Below are 18,170 nucleotides of genomic sequence, written 5' to 3'. Positions count from 1 at the left end.
CTAGACCAATCTGCTGGTAACAATAAATATGTAAACCCAATTAGATCAATAACCAAAACACTAAAACCAAGTATCTAAATAAACACATATAAACATAATTATATAAATTATATTATATATCCTTCCTTACTAGATACACATTTGATTATCAATGTTTTTAAATTTCAATTCCTTCATAATTAATACCAAATGTGCATTCAAATCCAGCATAGGAACATAACTATTATGACATTATTACTTATAGACATTACCGCCAATTGCAGCTAAAATAATCGCGTCAATCCTCACCATCACCGATCTTCTTCTTCTTGTTTGGACATCACTAAGCCAAGAAAACGTCTGAATTGATGATATTTTTGCGTGTTAGTTATAAAATTTTAATAGAGCTGGATTTATTGGAGTGTACGATTTTAGCAAACCCATTTTGTGCAGAAACAGTCCATGCCAAGGCGTTAATCCACATTAATGACGTCAATCCTCATTGTTCATAACATTACAATGAATTGAAAACATTTGAACAGATGGAGCGATCCTAATTATTGATGTTATTTTTGTCTGTTAATTATAAAGTTTTAAACGGCTGCGGCGTGAAAGATTATTACAAAGCCATTAACGTTGAAACAGATGGAGCGATCCTCGAGACCTATAAATACCACACATGATGCGCACAATTCGCAAATCAGAGCAACAAGATTTGAGGCATGGCGAGTTATACAAGGATTTTAGTGTTATTGATGGCCACGCTGATAATCGTTGGAGAGATGCGATTTGGGTCAGCACAGAATTGTGGGTGCGGTGCAGGAGAGTGCTGCAGCAAATATGGGTACTGTGGAACCACTCCAGATTACTGCGGAGAAGGTTGCAAGGAAGGCCCATGTAATGCTAAATCTCCGCCTTCGCCTGCTGCCCCTGCTCCCTCTGGATCTGTAGAAGATTGTGACCACGGCAGCAAATGTATACTTGTGTAAAAGTTTGCATGTCGTCCCCGGTCCCAACCTCACTTGTTAGAATTCCAAAAGCTTCGCATAAATAAATAAGTAAATAAAGGGTGTGAGCACAATAAGCACACCAAGAAGCTCGTTCATATGTAGGCAATCACGTTAGTATTATCACAGTTAATATATGTCATGGAAAGTTAATATCTGTCTATCCTAACGTCTCGTCTAATTAGATATAGGTATTTCTATAATTTTGACTTTCATATTTTAGAGTAAAAAGTATGTTACTATTGCTATCTTATGTGCTTTCCTTGCCTTACCATTTTATATACTTTATATAGTTATTACATGGCGCACTCATAACATTGAATTATTTTGCATAGCTCATATATAGCTCATATGCTTACATTTACATTTCATGTACTATTTTTCTATCTCTTCCAATTCCTCGCATGTTATGGATGAAACTTATTAAAGGGGTGTATCCAATCACTATATTGCTTATTTATTGATCTTGTAAGCATTTATAAGTGTTTAAATATATAATCATCATCATGTCTAGATAAATTTTGGTTGCATAGCATGATAATCCTCTAAATACCATGTCATCCTCTGGCCAATGCACTAGGTGTGGATTACAACACCTATTTTCACAAAGGGAGAATATCTCTAACCCTATTTTTTATTCTCTCTCAAATGATCATTAATAGAAAATTCAACTCGCAAGTGTCTTTATCTTAACTTGTATAAAAAAATCTACTTATTATATATCTTTCTTTATTTTGTAGATTCTAATATAGTGGGGTCCATTATTGATGTTGAACTTGGTATCCTTTTTTGAATGAATACCTAATTTACATACATGTTTCTGAGTGTACATAATTTAGTTTGAAATACATGTTAGTGGTAGGATTCACATACACCTCAAAGTGGGCAAAAAAAATAATGGTGAAATTTGCATACCCATGCTAATTACCATATAGTTTTACATCTATCATTTTGAAGTAATGAATTTATAAAATTAGATATTGAAAAATGAAACACTTATGTGCAAAGTTATGTTGATCCTCAAATTCTGTATGCCTCTCCAATTACGCTCATTTCCATACATTTGACCATCTATTTTTTATTTCCAAACATGTATCCCATACATGTTACATGCATCCCTTGAATCTCTTTTGCCACAAGAAATTTGTAGTACTAAATATTGCATTGCTCAAAAATTTCATAGAATACAAAATATTCTTTGCATGGATTTACAAGTAGCTCAAAGATGTATAGATACAACTTTTCATTCACCAAATTTCTTTAATGCCTAGGGTACAACCAGTAAGTAAAATAACTTATAGCATGAATCAAAACTATGTGTCAAAAGTTTAGAAAGAATCAAAGAAAAAGTTAGAAATAGAAATTATTTGGAATCTTGAAAGAAGTGATTAGGTGTCACACGTAATCATTGCATTCAAGAAAGAATATGAGAAAATTGAAACTCGGTTGAACTTTCAAAGCTTAAATTGATGGATAGATTCACTAGTTACAACCAAATAAGCATTATTGAAGAAGAAAAGCTAAATGATATTTTCATAGTAGAAGATGGAGTAAAAATATTTACATGCATGTTAAAATAGAAAGGGCTCTAAGCTCACAATACAATTGTGGGCCCATTTAACATTTTAGAGTGCATATGTCTAGTATCCTATCCTCTAGCTTTATCACCTAGCTTATCGTGCATCCATAATTTGTTTGATATTTTTGCATTGAGATTATATGTTCATGATACATGTGTAATGGTTGGGAAAATTAGGGTTTGACTAGATAAGATAACAAAACCACTAATCTTACCTAAGGGAACACTACATTAAAAAGGGGGATGAATTCAGTAGATCTACCCACAATTCAATTAGGCAAAAGGCTAAACTATTCATTAGATTCACTTGTAATGTTTCTCTCCCCTTTTGACTTAGGGTAAAACAATAGACAATTAGAGTAAAATAGTAATAATAGTCTTCTATAGATATGAAATAGAGTCATGGATAGGGATCTATGTAGAAGGATAAGATTAGAACCTATTCCTAGAAGTTTAGGCTAAATTGTCAACACTAGGATGTTAGGTTGCCTTAGTCCTATAACTCTAAGATAGGCAAGTGATATATTTTTCTAGATTAGGGAGACACACTGGATTCACTATCAGAAGTTCAGGTAGAATAATTAGGATTACGATAGTAGGTCTCCTTGGTCCTCTGCTTTTCATTCTCTCAAAATCTAAACCTATTGGTCATCACCAACTCTATCAAAATATTTAATCATAGCTCTCAAGTCAACTAGTTGCACATGAAAATAAAGGAAAAGGGATTTCAAATAGGGGTTTTCCTTTAGTCAAACCCTAGTTTAGGAACTAACCTTTAATTGAGTAATGTAAATACTAAAATAAATGTCGGGAGATATAACTTTGATCTGCAATGGTTGATAGGAAGATTGATGATGCAATGCAGTTTGGATATAATAACAAATCTCGGATTTAATAACATGACAACCACATGAACATGAATGACCTAATGAAACACACATCCTTCCATGAGGCTTGATGTGACTTTTGTCCATAATGTTTGAAGGATATGGTGGGATAAAATGCTACCTTTAATGCTTGAGAATGCTTGATGACAAATGCTTGAATGTGCAAATGCTATGGATGAGTCTTGGATATAAAATAAATTAATATGATATCTTTATATAGTGTTCCCTATGGAAATTACTAATTAGGCTAACCTCCAACGATCAAGTCTAGCCATGAGGACTAAAATCCATTGCAGAGGGAGAGATCCCAACAGGATTTTGAATTGGGTCTTGTTTAAGGTGCACCAGCGTGGTGGGGCACCCAGGTTTGGCCCAGGGTGTCACCAAGCCCTAGTCCTATAGAAATATGACTAAAAAATCAGCAAGGGGGGAGGAAAACTCCAGGATGGAGGCTACTCAATTGTTTCAATAGGTTACATTAGGGTTGGAGAAAAAATGTGGCCAAAATAAGCCTAGGGGGAATGAAAATAGGACACACTAAAGTAGGAGCACAAATATTAGGTGTGAATCGAATTGATTACAATTTATGCTACATTTAGCCCCCAAATTAACAAGAGTACGAGCCTATGAAAATAATTATTAAAAAAATAGAAAGATGATCAAGAGAGAGGGGCAACCAAGAGTGAGATCACAAGGAGACAATACATTACTAATTTCAATGAACCAAGCCGTCAATCTTATAACCTTAAATCAAATAATCATATGCAAGAACAAACAAAACAAGACAAAGATTAAAAATCCAAACAAAGAGAAAACTAATACAAAAGACATATAAGGGGTTAGTACATAAACAAAAAGCTCCAAGTTAGCTAGTTGAAGAGACCTTGATAATAAAAATGTCTCTACCACTAATCTCATTCTCAGAATGGTATTACAAGAACACAAGTGGTCAAGTTAAAGGAGAAAGAGAATTCATCCTATGATGAACCATGATCCAAAAAATAGCAAAGGTATGAGATGATGAGGAGGAAACAAGAGATAATGTGGACACCACAGGCCAACAAGTTATCTTATTTAGGTGATCCATGGAAATAAAACCAAGAGAGGCCATCAAATCCATAGGCTAGAAAGTTGTTTTATGCTAGGTGTCGCATGAGAACATGAATACCAGTGTGACAAAAATTTGTTTTATGTTGTGTGATTCATGCAGATGTAGGACAAGCTATACTAGTGGAAAGAGACTGATTTTTTTCTTGAGGAAAACAAATAGTAAAGAAGGAGGATTACTTAATGTAGAAGCATGTTTTGATGGGCATTAGTTTCTATGTCTTGTAAAATACTCTTTAATAATTTTAACCTTACAAGAATTCTCCATATATGTTTGAGAATTGGGATATCCTAGGCCTTCTTTAGTAAAGTGTATGGGAGGGTCTATAGGATATTAATTCCTTGTTCATGTTTTCCAAGTCATTTTCCTCTATATCCTTGTTTTGAAATCATATCATATCCCACTTCAGAGAATTTTCTCAATTGTGAAGAAGAAGGGCTTTAATTATACATTTCTTCAAAATTTGTAGTGTAAGGACACATAAAAGGGTCAAAGAGAGAATTATATAAAGAAGGAATATCCTTTGTAGGCAGGTTCCCCTTTCTATCATCAATATTCATGTCCTCTTTGGTTAGTAAAGAAGAAGGGTATTTATCATCTAAGGCTTCATCTTTTCTTAATGGTATGTGAGGAGAAATACCATGAATAAAATTCATAACATCATCTTCCCTACAAATATGTTGATGATTAAGATAGGCTCTAGATGAATAAGAAGAATCTAGAGGGATTGATACACTAAATTTTTTACCTTGCTAACCTTGCACTAGAGTATGTGTATGAGAAGAAGATGGTGTCATGTTTCTCTACAATGTTGTCTCTCCATTAGAGAGATCATTTATAGGAGTATTGAATTTTTCTTCATTTTCATGAGATACCCTAGGAGATGTACAAGTGGTAGCATTTTGAGTATCATCTCTAGAATTGTCATTGTCTTCAAAATCATATATGTGATCTATATATGCAATGCCTTTTCTTAATAATGTCATTATAGGACACATACTGTCGGCCATATGATGGAATTGATTATGTGTTACACTGATCTTTTGTCATTAATGTCAACACTTGTTGTTTTGGTTGGTTACAGGCTTCTATTAGGTGGATTAGATTGGAAGATAATTAGTTGATTGCCACCGGTATGATCTGGTTGTTGCAATATATTTGTATGGATGGTTCATAGGCTTCTAAAGCTTGTTTCAATCAGTTGGTACTGACCATGATCGGATGCTATCTTATGTTCTAGTAAGCTTGCTTTATTGATCCAATAAGGGTTTCACTGACAAAGCTTTATTGAAGATCCTTGATGTTATGCATAGGTGGTGTTGGTGCACCTTCTAGAAGGGATTCAGGATGTTGATGGTGTGCTGGAAACCAATAACACTGAGAGGGGGGGGGGGGGTGAATCAATGTAATATCGAAATAAAATATTTCAGCCTTCACAAAACATTCATACACCAACCAGTATACCAGTATAAAAAAAATTGAAAGAAGTAAAGCAATCAATAACCCAAACACATAAATGAGAACCATAACACACATATTTATACATGGAAAGCCTCAATGAGGAAAAACCATGGTGGGATTTGTGACCCACAATATCAGTGCACTGGTGATATGAAGAGATATTACAATATATGATGGGCCTGTACTTGCAGGAAGGCTTACAGCCTAGAGCACACTGCTCAATCACAATAGGAGCCTCACTAACTACATAAAATTCCAAACAACAATCCATAGAAGTGTGAACTACTAAGATAGTATCTTCTATGCCATAGTATAGTTCTGGTTTAAGCTCTATCTATTTTGGTTGAAACCCTAAACCCCTTTACTAGAATAACCCTTACAATAAATTCCTCACATACATAGTCTCTCTGAATAATTAAATTCACATATGCATTCCATTACATCCCTATCATATCAAAATGATCTAATCAGTCTATCCTATACACCATATACAAAATTTATGCCTTATGACAACTTACAAAGATATATACAATATTAGATTACAAGTCAGTCATATAACATAAATGAGTAAAGATTAACACAAATTTTTGATGCCGGATCCAAGATATGTCAGCCTCCAATACCAATAACATTTACTATAGCATGTCGGCCTACATTGCTATTGACCAAAGAAATCTTCCTGACCTACCGGTGCTAATGTAGAATCTATGAAGTGCCTACCGGTACACCATATGAAGTCGGAACCCAAAATCATGTTGCCATCAATGACAAAATAGTGAAACCTAAACAATAGAGTTTCAATTGCCAACAATCTCCCCCTTTAGCATTGATGGCAACACTCATGTGAAAAAGTGGTCATGGTTTCATCTACCGGTTTCATCCTACCCTGCTCCCCCTACGCTGAATATACAAAATACTCCATATCTCTAAAATTCCAAAAACTCTGTAACTCCCCCAAATGTATGAAATTATTTCATTACTTTTCATATGTATACTACTCCCCCTTTAACATCAATGCCCAAAAAGAATTGTAAAAAAAAATGTCAAAGAATAAGAAATGTACACTGAATACCTCCAAAAAATATCTTACCAGAGTTTGACCACTTTCAAGATTTCTGGATAAGCTTTCTCCAGTAATTCCATATAAGTATCCTAGTCAGTTTTGAATGTGCCAGAGATAGATGCAAGTCCACTCAATGAAAATGCAAGATATTCTTTCTCATTGACCTTTGTCGGTGTTGCTTTCCCTGCATATCCATGCATTCCCTCTTATGTACATAGAGTGAATCCAATCTTGGACTCACCAAACCTCTCAAACTTCTAGCTCTCTGAATGATTTTATCTCTTTCCTTTTCAAAAGAAGAAATTTGGTTCTCCAAAGTCAAAATTTGACTATCAATTGATGTTGTTAGTGAAATTAATCCATCAAAAGAGTTAGCAATACTAGCAATTTTCTCATGTACCTCTTTTATCTTTTTATCTACATTTGCTGTAAGTATTTTAGTATTGCAACATACCCTGTATATGTTAGTGCATTGTTCCAAATAATTTTCAATTACAATTAACTTCTCCTCAATCTTTTTCTTCTTTGTCTCATTGATATGATCAAAAGTGGCTCTCTTAGCCTAAGCCAATCTTTCAAGTGCTTGTCGGTTGGAGATTTGTTGTAAGGATTGAAAGTATTTTGATATGTGCGAAGTTATTACCTTAAGCTTGCCGAAAGGGATCACTTCATTTTCAATCTTACAATTTGGGACTAATCTTTGCAAAATAGTTATTGACTGGTCTATAATCCCCTTGTCTGTGGTTCCTTCCTTCATCAGTTTTCGAGCAGCCATCATCATCAATTCTGTGAGACTCATCTCTATGATGGTTTTCTTTTCAACTTGAGAAGTGTCAATTGTCAATAATGATGAACTCCCAACTAGTATCCTACCAGATTCTTTTGTTTTCTCTGATGATTTATCCTTTATTACCTCCTCACTTACACCAGTGGCTTTGCCACTTGGTGCAGTCTGTGCAACTGTCAGTTCCTCTCTAGGAACATTATCCTAAACCTGTACATTAGTATTTGGAGGAAAATTATCCTCAATGTTAGTATCCTGTACAATGTTCTCTATATTAACCGGTGTTTCAATATTTGTCTATACATTTGTATTTACCGGTGACTCAATTTCCACTATCTTGATATTCTTCAAAACTGAGGGTGGAGTACCCATAATCCCTTTTCGTTTCCCTTCAACTGGGGTATCTACAGTATCTGTCTTTGTCTCTGATGAAGTAAAGAATCCTCTATGGTCTCCCAAAAATTTAATCCAATCTTTCTAAGTTTCCTTTATTACTTCATTCATTCTCCCTAGCATCAGGCTAGTTATCCTGTGTTTGATGTTAAAAGCCTTTCTATCTGCAGCCTTAACTGTCTTTTCCATCTCATCCGGAGCAATACTAACATAGATAGCTAAAAGTTCTTGCATTTTAATGTTTTTATCTTCTTGCATAGTATAAAACCTTCTAGAATCTAACATGTTATATAACTCAGCCAATATTTGATTTTCTATCTCTATTAATGCTTTCTTATAAATATGTAAGTATAACATGACTGCTTCCTCTACCTCTCTCTACTCATCAACCTCTAATTTTTCATAATAAAACTCAACATTCTTCAACATTCCATATTTTGTTATTTCATCTACAATTTATGCACAAGTTTTGGGTCGTATGATAATTACATTACCAATTTCAAGTGCCAAATAAATGTCACTCTACTTCCTCTTGTTAGCAGTACAGGATGCAACTGTAGGTATAGCCTTAGGTGCTTGCTTATGAACTAGTAACTTGATTGTGACCTTTCTAACTAGTTGCATCTTTGCTTCTACCTTAGGATCTTTTGGTTTCTTCCTAACAACCCTTTTGAAGGCTAATGGTGTGTTATCCTCTAATTCAGAACCTAAAGTTATACGTTCAATGTGAACTACCAAATCCTTCCTCTTTCTCCCTTTCTTCGGGACAACATCAATAAGTGCCTTTATGTCCTTTGAGACCTCCTGTACAAATTTGCTTGCTTTTCCTTCTTGTTTTTCCCTTCTCTTCCGATTGACCTCTGTTTCAACCTCTAGAGTCTTCTTCTATGTAGTTCCATATGGTGTCTCTGCCTCATCTATTACTCCATCAATCAGAATTTTTGCATATGCATCAAGGATTAATGCATATACCTCATAGCCCATTTCCTCTATCCAAATATTTTGGGGCTTGATTGCCTCCATGAGAGTTGATGAATACTAAGAGCGGGGGGTGAATTAGTATACCAATAATTACTGAACTTAAACACTTAAATAGTTTAGCAGTAAACCGGTATAACAATTTTACTAACAAACCGGTTAACACAAATGCAAACCAAACAACAAATAAGGAATTCACCCATAGAAGCACAATCACCATAACAAAATATTTTTTGACTTGGAAACCCAAATGGGAAAAACCACGGTGAGATGAAACTCACAAGTAACTATCTATAGAATAGTAACCAAACCGGTTAAGGTCATACAATGTTCTTTACCAGAACAGATCATGTTAGGAATCTCAATCTCTATTAGGAGATAAGTCCGATTAAAAACTACCTTGTGAGAAGATTTCAGATTCACAATTGTGAACCACCTTGTTAGAGGATTTACAAAGGCTTTGCCAAGCCTACCCGGTTAAGGGTTACAAACTTGTCAAAGATGTGAGTAATCAACAAGTGAGTGATCTAAATACTAGCATAGTATGCTTGGTTAGATCCTTGATAGCTCATTGTTAATGCATTTTAGCATTACATCAGTCTTCAATATCTTCACACTCTGTTTCTTCACATAGACCTAATCTTCTTCTATGATCGCACATGAAAAAACTTCATCAACCACACAAAACTATAACCACCTTTTAAAACCCTAGACGTGATGTCCTTATAAAGGAATCTGATTTCATGTCGGTCCAATAGGATTACATTGCAAGTTCCTAGGTTTAGTGCATCTGGACACATTTGGTAACACGACACAGAATCACTACCAAAGTGTCGGTGGATGATAACTCATCACAAAATAATACCAGTTGGTAACTCATCATAGAGTAATACCGGTTCATTCATTTACCTATTTCTGGTTCACATATCTTACCGATTACCGGTTCACACATTTTACCAATTGCCGGTTTGCTAAAATGAAGACTGGGAAAATGATAACTGCCACTTTGCATCTTCATACCACTTAGGGATCCTCGAACCGCTTGAGGTCTTCATATTGCTTGGGTCTTCATACAGCGTGGGATTGGTAAACACTTTCTGCAGAACGCCGATAGTCTAAAGACTGTAATACATAATACCGGTTGGAACAAATACCGGTTGAGCATAACTCATAGGTACAAAAAGTGATCTCAAAGAAAGTGTGTTTCCATCAATGACAATCATAACAACATCTTCAAAAATGCCAACAATCTCCCCCTTTGGTAGTGATGGCAACACATAGGAAAAATTTTCACATCTAAATATTTTACAACAAAAATATGCCATAATCAAAATTACTCCCCCTAAGCATATACACTACCCCTTTTGCAGAAAATACAATGTATACTACTCCCTTACAGAGATAAACATGAAAGTATACATAAAATGCATCAAAATTTTAAATACAAAATACTACTCTCCCCCTTTGCCAACAATGACAAAGTACTATAGAATAACCCCAGTTTCTCATTATCATTAAAATCATAAGTGTTTATGACAATAAAGAGTGAAACTTGTCAAAAACTAATTTTAAGTCTTGCATAAATGTCTTCATGGATAAAGACCATGACTCAAGCAATGAGGTAGCAACCTCACTATCCGTTTGTATCTGGAAAACCTGTTCCTCCATGGTATCCAATGTACTCATCTCTTGAGTGACCGTTAAGGCATCCAGATTGAGATAGCATTTTTGAATTATTTGCAGTCTTGGTAGTAGAACCAGTTGAAGTTCCTACAAATCTCGTGTCCGGTTGCTGATCTCTAACTCTATTCTTGTAGTCTGGAGTTGAAACTAGTGAACGGTTTGCCCATATGTGGTGAAGGAATCATAGGGCATCTTGAAGGTGCTTATGTATGTCTATAAATCAGATTGTAGTTTGTCTTTCTGAGCAAGTACATCATCACAGAATAGATGGGGTTGGCATATCTTACTAAGCAATAGATTCCCCTCATCCATAGCATATATTATGCCCTTCTATGCCTTCTGAAGTTCAGACTGGAGTTCATTTAACTTCTTCACTAAGGCAGTGTTCAGTGCCTTTTGATGCTTCTTTTGAGCATTGGCTTTAGTAACATCTTCTAGGCATTGCACCTGGTCCTCTAGAACTATGCATAAGAGTTTCAGTTGAGGTAGAGAGGAATTGGTACTTGGGAGGAAGGTATCAGGAATCAAACTGGTAAGAGTTTCCACTACAGTTTGAATAGCATCTTGCTCCTTCCTCCTTAGCGCTTCCAGTCGCTCTTGGGTAAGCTTAATTCTTTGCAATAGCTCCATTTCGTTTGTATATTGGAGGTCAATGGGACTGGTAATGTCAGTTGGTTTGGCTTGACTACCAGTTGCCTTTGGGGTCTCCACTTGTATGCTCTTTGCTGCTTCCTCCTTGTCGTTGGCTTTTTGCTTTTCTTCTTCTGCCTTCTTTTGCTCCTCTTCTTCTTTTTTTCTTTTCTCTTCTTCCTTCTTCCTTTCTTTTTCTTTTGGCTTCTCTTCTTCTTTCTTCTCCTCTTCCTTCTTCTTCTTCTCCTCTTCTTTTCTCTTCTCCTCTTCCTATTTCTTTTCTTCTTCCTTCTTCTTCTTCTCCTCTTCCTGTTTCTTCTTCTCCTCTTACTGCTTCCTATTCTCCTCTTCTTTTCTCTTCTCCTCTTCCTATTTCTTTTCTTCTTCTTTTCTCTTCTCCTCTTCCTCTTTGCTCTTTTTCTCCTCTTTTATTTGTTTCCTCTTCTCTTCCTATTTTCTCTTTTTCTCCTCTTGTTTCTTTTTCTCATTCTTCGCTTGCTCTTTGTCAACCTTTTGTTTATCCGGGGTGACATTTTCACCATCCAAAGCATCAACGTCAATAGGTTCCATTTGTTCAGTGACCGGTTCTCCTGCACTGTCATACACCTCATCCGATTTTTCAATTTTGGGTTCTTGTTCAACCTTGTTGTTGGCTTCGGACACTTGGTACAACCTCAGAGCAACTTTGGCATGAGAGTGGGTATCTTTTACCACTTCAGGGACTTTCCCTTCTAGCAACAAGAGTCTCCTTCTTCTCATGAAGAAGAGGCCTTTATATTTTTTCCATAACTTCATAAAGTTCTGAATTAGACACATCAGGAAAATATTGAGCAAATATTTCCTCTCTTATTTCCTATTCCTTTTCTATGGCAATGCACCATTTGTTATCTAAAGAATTGTATAAAGAATCTGGTGTCATAGATTTAATTTCTGATGGCGACTGGTCATTAATACATAAATATTCAGTGACTTCCTGTTCTACTTTCTCTTTCTCATTGTCATTGAAATCATGAAAATAATCTACTAAATCACTCAACACTTTTCTTCTAATATTCTCAATAGTTCTTTGACAATGTGTCAAAAGTTTGTAAGAAGAAATATCAATATTTACCAGTGTTGATGATGTCAGTTCATTGCTAGTTGTCTTTGTCTTCTTCCTCATTTTCCTAGTCTTCTTAGGTTGTTCTTCAGATTCTGTGTTCTCTGAGTCCAGTGTGTTGCCTTTTGTCTTCCACTTCCTCTCAAATACCTTGGCAGGTGCAACTTCTAGTTTCTTCTTTTGCCGATGACTGCTTGATCACTTTAGGACTTGCTGAAGTAACTCGTGTCAATACATATGGCACTGCCTTTCCCTTGTTTACTGAAGGCTCTTCAACCAATGTAACCCTTTCCAGATAGGTGTCGGTTCTCTTCTTCTTAGGATCAAGTGGTGAGGCAAGTAGGGTAGAAGCATACCCATCTAGCATATAATATATTACCTCATATCCCATAGGTTCCACCGTTTCTTTTCTAGGATCAACTGCCTCTATTATACACTCATCTACTCTAATGGTGAAGCAGATGTCCTCTTCATACTTCCTCACAATATCACTAGATATTCTCACCCTTTGGCTCATCTTGCGTTTGAACTCACCAAAGTATTTGTTCAAGACTTCAGCATAACCGGTTCCAACCACTTGAAGACTTTCTCTGATTTGCTTGGTAACCGGTTGGGCAATAGACAACTGAATATCACCAACTCCTTGGAAATAGCCTTGGAAGTAGAAGAACAATCTGACCAATAGTTGTCCAAATTTACATTTCAAGGCGTTGTCCTATTTAAGTGACTTTAGGTTCACCAGAAGTTGCCTTTGCATATAGGTGCATAAATCAAATGAGGCATCTTCCATGATTATCCTATAGGTGGCATTTACCGCTACAATAGAGACAGAGTTAATTCTGCTAGCATGGAATGTCCGATAACCTATCACCATGCAGGCATATTTGACCAGATCATCCTTGATGGTATTGACGGTCATTCCCCGTTGGTCACTCACAGAACCGGTGAGCTTGGTCATTTCTATCTTAATGACTTTCCTTAGGGCTAGCACATCTCCAACGTTATAGAAACCAGTGACGGCATGAATAGCTTTGAGTGTGATGTCATGTGTGTGCTAAAGATACATTTTGTCACCTTGCACTCTGCTTAGAATGATGCGGATGTGATCGTTTGTAAATTCTTCAAGGAAATAGACCACATTGTGAAGCTTCTTCTTTTCCAAGATGTTGTATTCTAGTTTGATCTTCTTGTCCTTCGCGCAGAATAAGCTTAACTGAGAATGGATCACTAGAGAAACTAGGTCTTCAATTTTACAATCAATATAATCTGAAATACCTTCCTCAACTATAACACCAGTGGGTATTTGGGATAGGGAATTATATTTTGCCTTCCGTTGGATGAAATCTACTAAATCAATGGGTGCAATAGAACTAGAGTGCGATGTAGAAGCCATGATAAATAGAGAAACTCAAAAAATACCTTCACAAGTCGAGATTTAGGGCTTGCAAATTCTGCTTCACCATACACTACTTCGGTTGCTGGATTACTACTTTGAGTTCTACACTTGACCGATTAATATTATCTTCTGATTCTTCTTCAAAGTTTTGAAATCTCTTTGAATTGCAAGGCAAATCGCCTTTTGTCGCTCTGCACTTGAAAAATTCTTCACTCGTAAATTGATAAGTGAAAATGACTTGAAAATCCCTTTTAAACGAATTCTTCACCTACCATAAAAAATGCTCTATCATTAGGGCGTAAACCCTAATTTGCCTTTTACCGTTTCCAGTCTCCTGCCAATTGACAGGTATCACATACCGGTTAAGGTCTTTAACCAATGTAAATCGGGGGTTCCAAACATTTCACCGATTTGTTTCCCCCTAAGCTTATTTGTAGCTTAGTTTGCCAGTTCAGAGATTTCCACACTAGGTGCATAAACAAGTTCTTCTTGAGACACTTCTTCTGGCTTCTTTTTCCAAGTTTTCTTCATATCCGCTTGAATAGTTTCAACATCAATATTTCCTTCCAGAGTGACCGATATATCATCTAATATGTTATTTCTCATTCTACACAATCTGGCAGGGTGTCTCATTTTTTTGCAATGATAGCAAACCATTCTAGGTGTTCTCCATGGTCCATTATTCATTCTACCATTCTTCCTCCTGCATGTTGTAGCAGTGTGACTGCTACCATTACAAATCAAACAGATTGCTCTGTAACCATTTGCCGCTTGATAGCCACCACCACCTGACTGATGGTCACAAGCATTATACCAGTTTGGATTCTGGTTCATTGAGGATTCAGGAAAAACTCCTTGACTCCTTTAAAGATATCTTCCAGTGTTTTATATAACAGACCTGCACTCAAATGCTCTATGCCCAAACTTGTTGCATGCATAATAGTTACTATGATGCTAAAAATGTGGTTAGTATAAGAGGCATACACATATAATGAGACAATAAAAACATAATTGAAAGCTTAATTGAAAACTAAATCAAACATGCAAACTATAAGCCTTCCTTGAAATGTCCCATTTTCCTCTATTCTTGAGGACCTTGAAGGTGTTGGATTGATGGGCTCTCAGTGGAGCAATGACCTCCAAAGTGACAACTCAAGAGTTTTGTAGCTAATTGATCATGATTAACTATGGAGATGATATGAAATGCATGATTTAAGAACCTAGATGAACATGCTATGATAAATCTAAAGCTAATTACTAGATAAGTGAAATGCAAATGCCTATAGTAACAATGCCTAAATTGATATGAGATGGGATCCTTATTGCTCCAAAATGAGGGGTATTTATAGGATTTCCAAGGCCAAAACCGAGGTGGCAGGAATCAATGGTCTGGATTTGATCTGAAGATATCAAGGGCCAAGATGGAGGAAGTTGGAGAAGAGGTTGGAGGAAGGGACACCTGTAATCGCTGTGATGACAAGTGTCAAGGAGCCTTGCTCATGAGAGGGCAAGTGTCAAAGGGAGGAGACATGTGGCAAAAGTGCCATGTGTCTCAAGGAGAGAATATCGACACCATGAGAGGTTAGGATAAGGAGGTTAGAATGTGCAAGATAGGATAGGGTTAGTTAGACCCAAGATTAGATTGAATGGGTTAGGTTAGGGGATGTTTAGGTTGGGTGGTTAAAGTTAGGAGCCATGTGCTCATTTGAATTTAGAAATTCAAATAATTGGAAAATGGTAATTAATCTCAACAAACTTGAGTTTGTTAATCTTAATTAGGGATTAGAAGAATTGATTAATATGGGGAGACATTAATTAATTTATAATTAATTAATCAAAGGAGGAATGTGAGATGAACTATATAAATAAATCATGTAGATTTATTTACTAGTAGATGAATAAAGAAATTAATTGAATTGCTTGTGAATTCAATTAATTGAGAAGGGGATTTAATCAAATAACTGCGTATTTAATTAATTATCTTCAGACCATTTTTAGGTGTATACATTTTGCCCCTCTTTGAAGCGATGTGTGATGACGCGTTGGTTCAAAGAAAGCTCGATTGATGATGTTGCTAATATTGATTTTGATAGGATGTAGATTCGATCTTGATTTGATGTGGATTTGGTTTCGATGTGATACTGATTTGATTTGGAGATGATAAATCTCAATATGATGTCGATTCAATTTTGGAGATGATAAATCTCGATATGATGCCCCAGACTCTGATTGATGAAAATTGATGTGAGGATGCCCCCTCAGGAGATGAATCGGATAATTTTCAGATGTTTTTGAATTTTTCGCGATTTTTGGATTTTTCTTTTCTGAAATTTTTTAAATTTGTACATTTTAATGATTTTTAGTGTCAATCCGATTCATTTCCCGATAAGAAATTTGAAAATGCTGTCTTGCTAGACTGATTAGTTGATTAGATGATTAACAATAAGTGAAATAAAAATCCCACTTAAATGCCCCATTATGAATTTAAAAAGGTGAATTCATTTTTCCACTCCTCATTTGTGCACTGCAGTTGTTGGAGAAAATTGCTTTAGAAGAAGGAAATGGTGATCCCGTATCACCAGCATAGGTTCGAGCGAGTTTGGTGATATGAGCATCCTCTGGCATATGGTCCACTAATATGTACTTCGAGAAAATCTAGCTTTGTTGATTTTTTTTTAAAAATTAGCTATTAGCATAAAAAATCATTTTTTTGCGTTTTCACCAGCTGGGTTGGGAAAAAAATGCATTTTTGAGATGGGTTTTTCGATTAGTAAAATGGGTTTATTGGGTTTTTTTTGAAAAAAATCAATTCGCATCTCAAAATATTATTTATACATGCATTTTTATTTTTTTAAAAATATATTAAAAAAATATTATTTTTTTGAAAATTTTGGGCGGGAAGGGAAGAGGCGGGGCGGTGGAGGCCCGACGGTGGCCGCCATTGGCTTCGTGGGCACCTTGAGCGTCGCGGGCGGAGCCGCCGGTGCCACTGTGGGCAGTGCTGCCATGGGCGGCGCCGCGGGCGCCACCGCAGGGGTTAGAATTTTTTTTTTTTTTTTTTTGAGTTTTTTGATTTTTTGGTTTTTTTAATTTTTGGTGATTTTTTTATTTTTTCGGTTTTTGATGATTTTTTGATTTTCTGATTTTGATTTTGACGATTTTTCGATTTCGATGATTTTTCAATATTTTTGGTTTTCTGATGATTTTTCGATTTTTGAACAATTTTTCAATGTTGTCATTTTTTCTGATTTTTCGATGTTGTCGATTAGGTGATGATTTCTTTTCACGATTTTGATGAATTAATTTGATTTTTCCATAAATTGATTTGATTCGTCAAATTTTCTATCAATTGGATTTGATTTTTTTTAATTTTTGAAAGGGTAAGATTTGATTTCTGATTTTTCAATTTTTGATAGGGTAAGATTTGATTTTTGATTAAGCACTCCTGATTGATAAATTTGATGATCAGTTCTGATTATCTCAATGCACGTGCGAGATGAGAGAAAACTGATAATGACCTCATGATGGATGAGTGTCATTGATAGGGGCTCAATGAGATTTGACAACAATCTCAATTGAGTAAAATAGACTGATAGATAGATAAATCAAGAAACTGATATGATGAGTTGATTTGATTGCAGCAGCACTTTTTCGTTCTTCAGTCTCAGGAACGTTTCCCGAAGACATGGATGTTGATACCCCATCTTAGCTAGGCAGAGTGAGACCACATTGGTAGGTGTGGTTTAGCTTCCCTTCTTGACATGCCCCAGCCTTTGATAAACTGGGGATTACTGATAGCTTTAGCAGAGCACTGACATAGTGAATATAACACATTTTACTTGCCGACTGGAAAGATGACGGTGACACCTAAGGATGTCCACCAAATTTTGCGTATCCTGGTGATGGGCAATTTAGTATACTATGATCTGAGTGAGCGGGGTGGGACAGAGGCACTTTGTCGCATGTTTGAGGATGACGAGATAGGTGGGTACGATATTGCATGGCAAGAGATGTTGGAGCTAGGGTATGCCACATTGCCGACTATACTCGCTGGATTTATTAGCGGCTTCCTTTGTCCTAATCACAGGTCAAAGGGATTATCTGTTGGATGGGGTTGTCTGCT

The 18,170-nt window shown here is 36.0% G+C and overlaps 1 protein-coding gene across 1 annotated transcript; it reads left to right on the top strand.

Annotated features, from left to right (window-relative positions):
* Nucleotides 1-701: 701 nt before the first annotated feature.
* LOC131857391 (chitinase 5-like) lies at nucleotides 702-17,760 on the top strand. The gene is made up of 3 exons (XM_059209911.1): nucleotides 702-954; nucleotides 16,950-17,083; nucleotides 17,689-17,760. The coding sequence occupies exons 1-3, from the start codon at nucleotides 702-704 to the stop codon at nucleotides 17,758-17,760; spliced, it is 459 nt and encodes a 152-aa protein (XP_059065894.1).
* The last annotated feature ends 410 nt before the right edge of the window (nucleotides 17,761-18,170 follow it).

Source organism: Cryptomeria japonica, chromosome 1 (assembly GCF_030272615.1).
Source record: "Cryptomeria japonica chromosome 1, Sugi_1.0, whole genome shotgun sequence".
In the NCBI taxonomy this organism is placed as follows: domain Eukaryota; kingdom Viridiplantae; phylum Streptophyta; class Pinopsida; order Cupressales; family Cupressaceae; genus Cryptomeria; species Cryptomeria japonica.
The sequence above is the reverse complement of the archived record's forward strand: the minus strand, read 5'-3'. Positions and strand labels throughout refer to the sequence as shown.

Excerpts from the sequence above, each read along its gene's own strand:
- LOC131857391 (XM_059209911.1), top strand. The coding sequence starts at position 702 with ATGGCGAGTTATACAAGGATTTTAGTGTTATTGATGGCCACGCTGATA. Across the intron at positions 955-16,949 it reads TTGTGACCACGGCAGCAAAT|GGAAGAGGCGGGGCGGTGGA; the intron begins GTATACTTGTGT and ends TTGGGCGGGAAG. Across the intron at positions 17,084-17,688 it reads CCGCGGGCGCCACCGCAGGG|CAGCACTTTTTCGTTCTTCA; the intron begins GTTAGAATTTTT and ends ATTTGATTGCAG.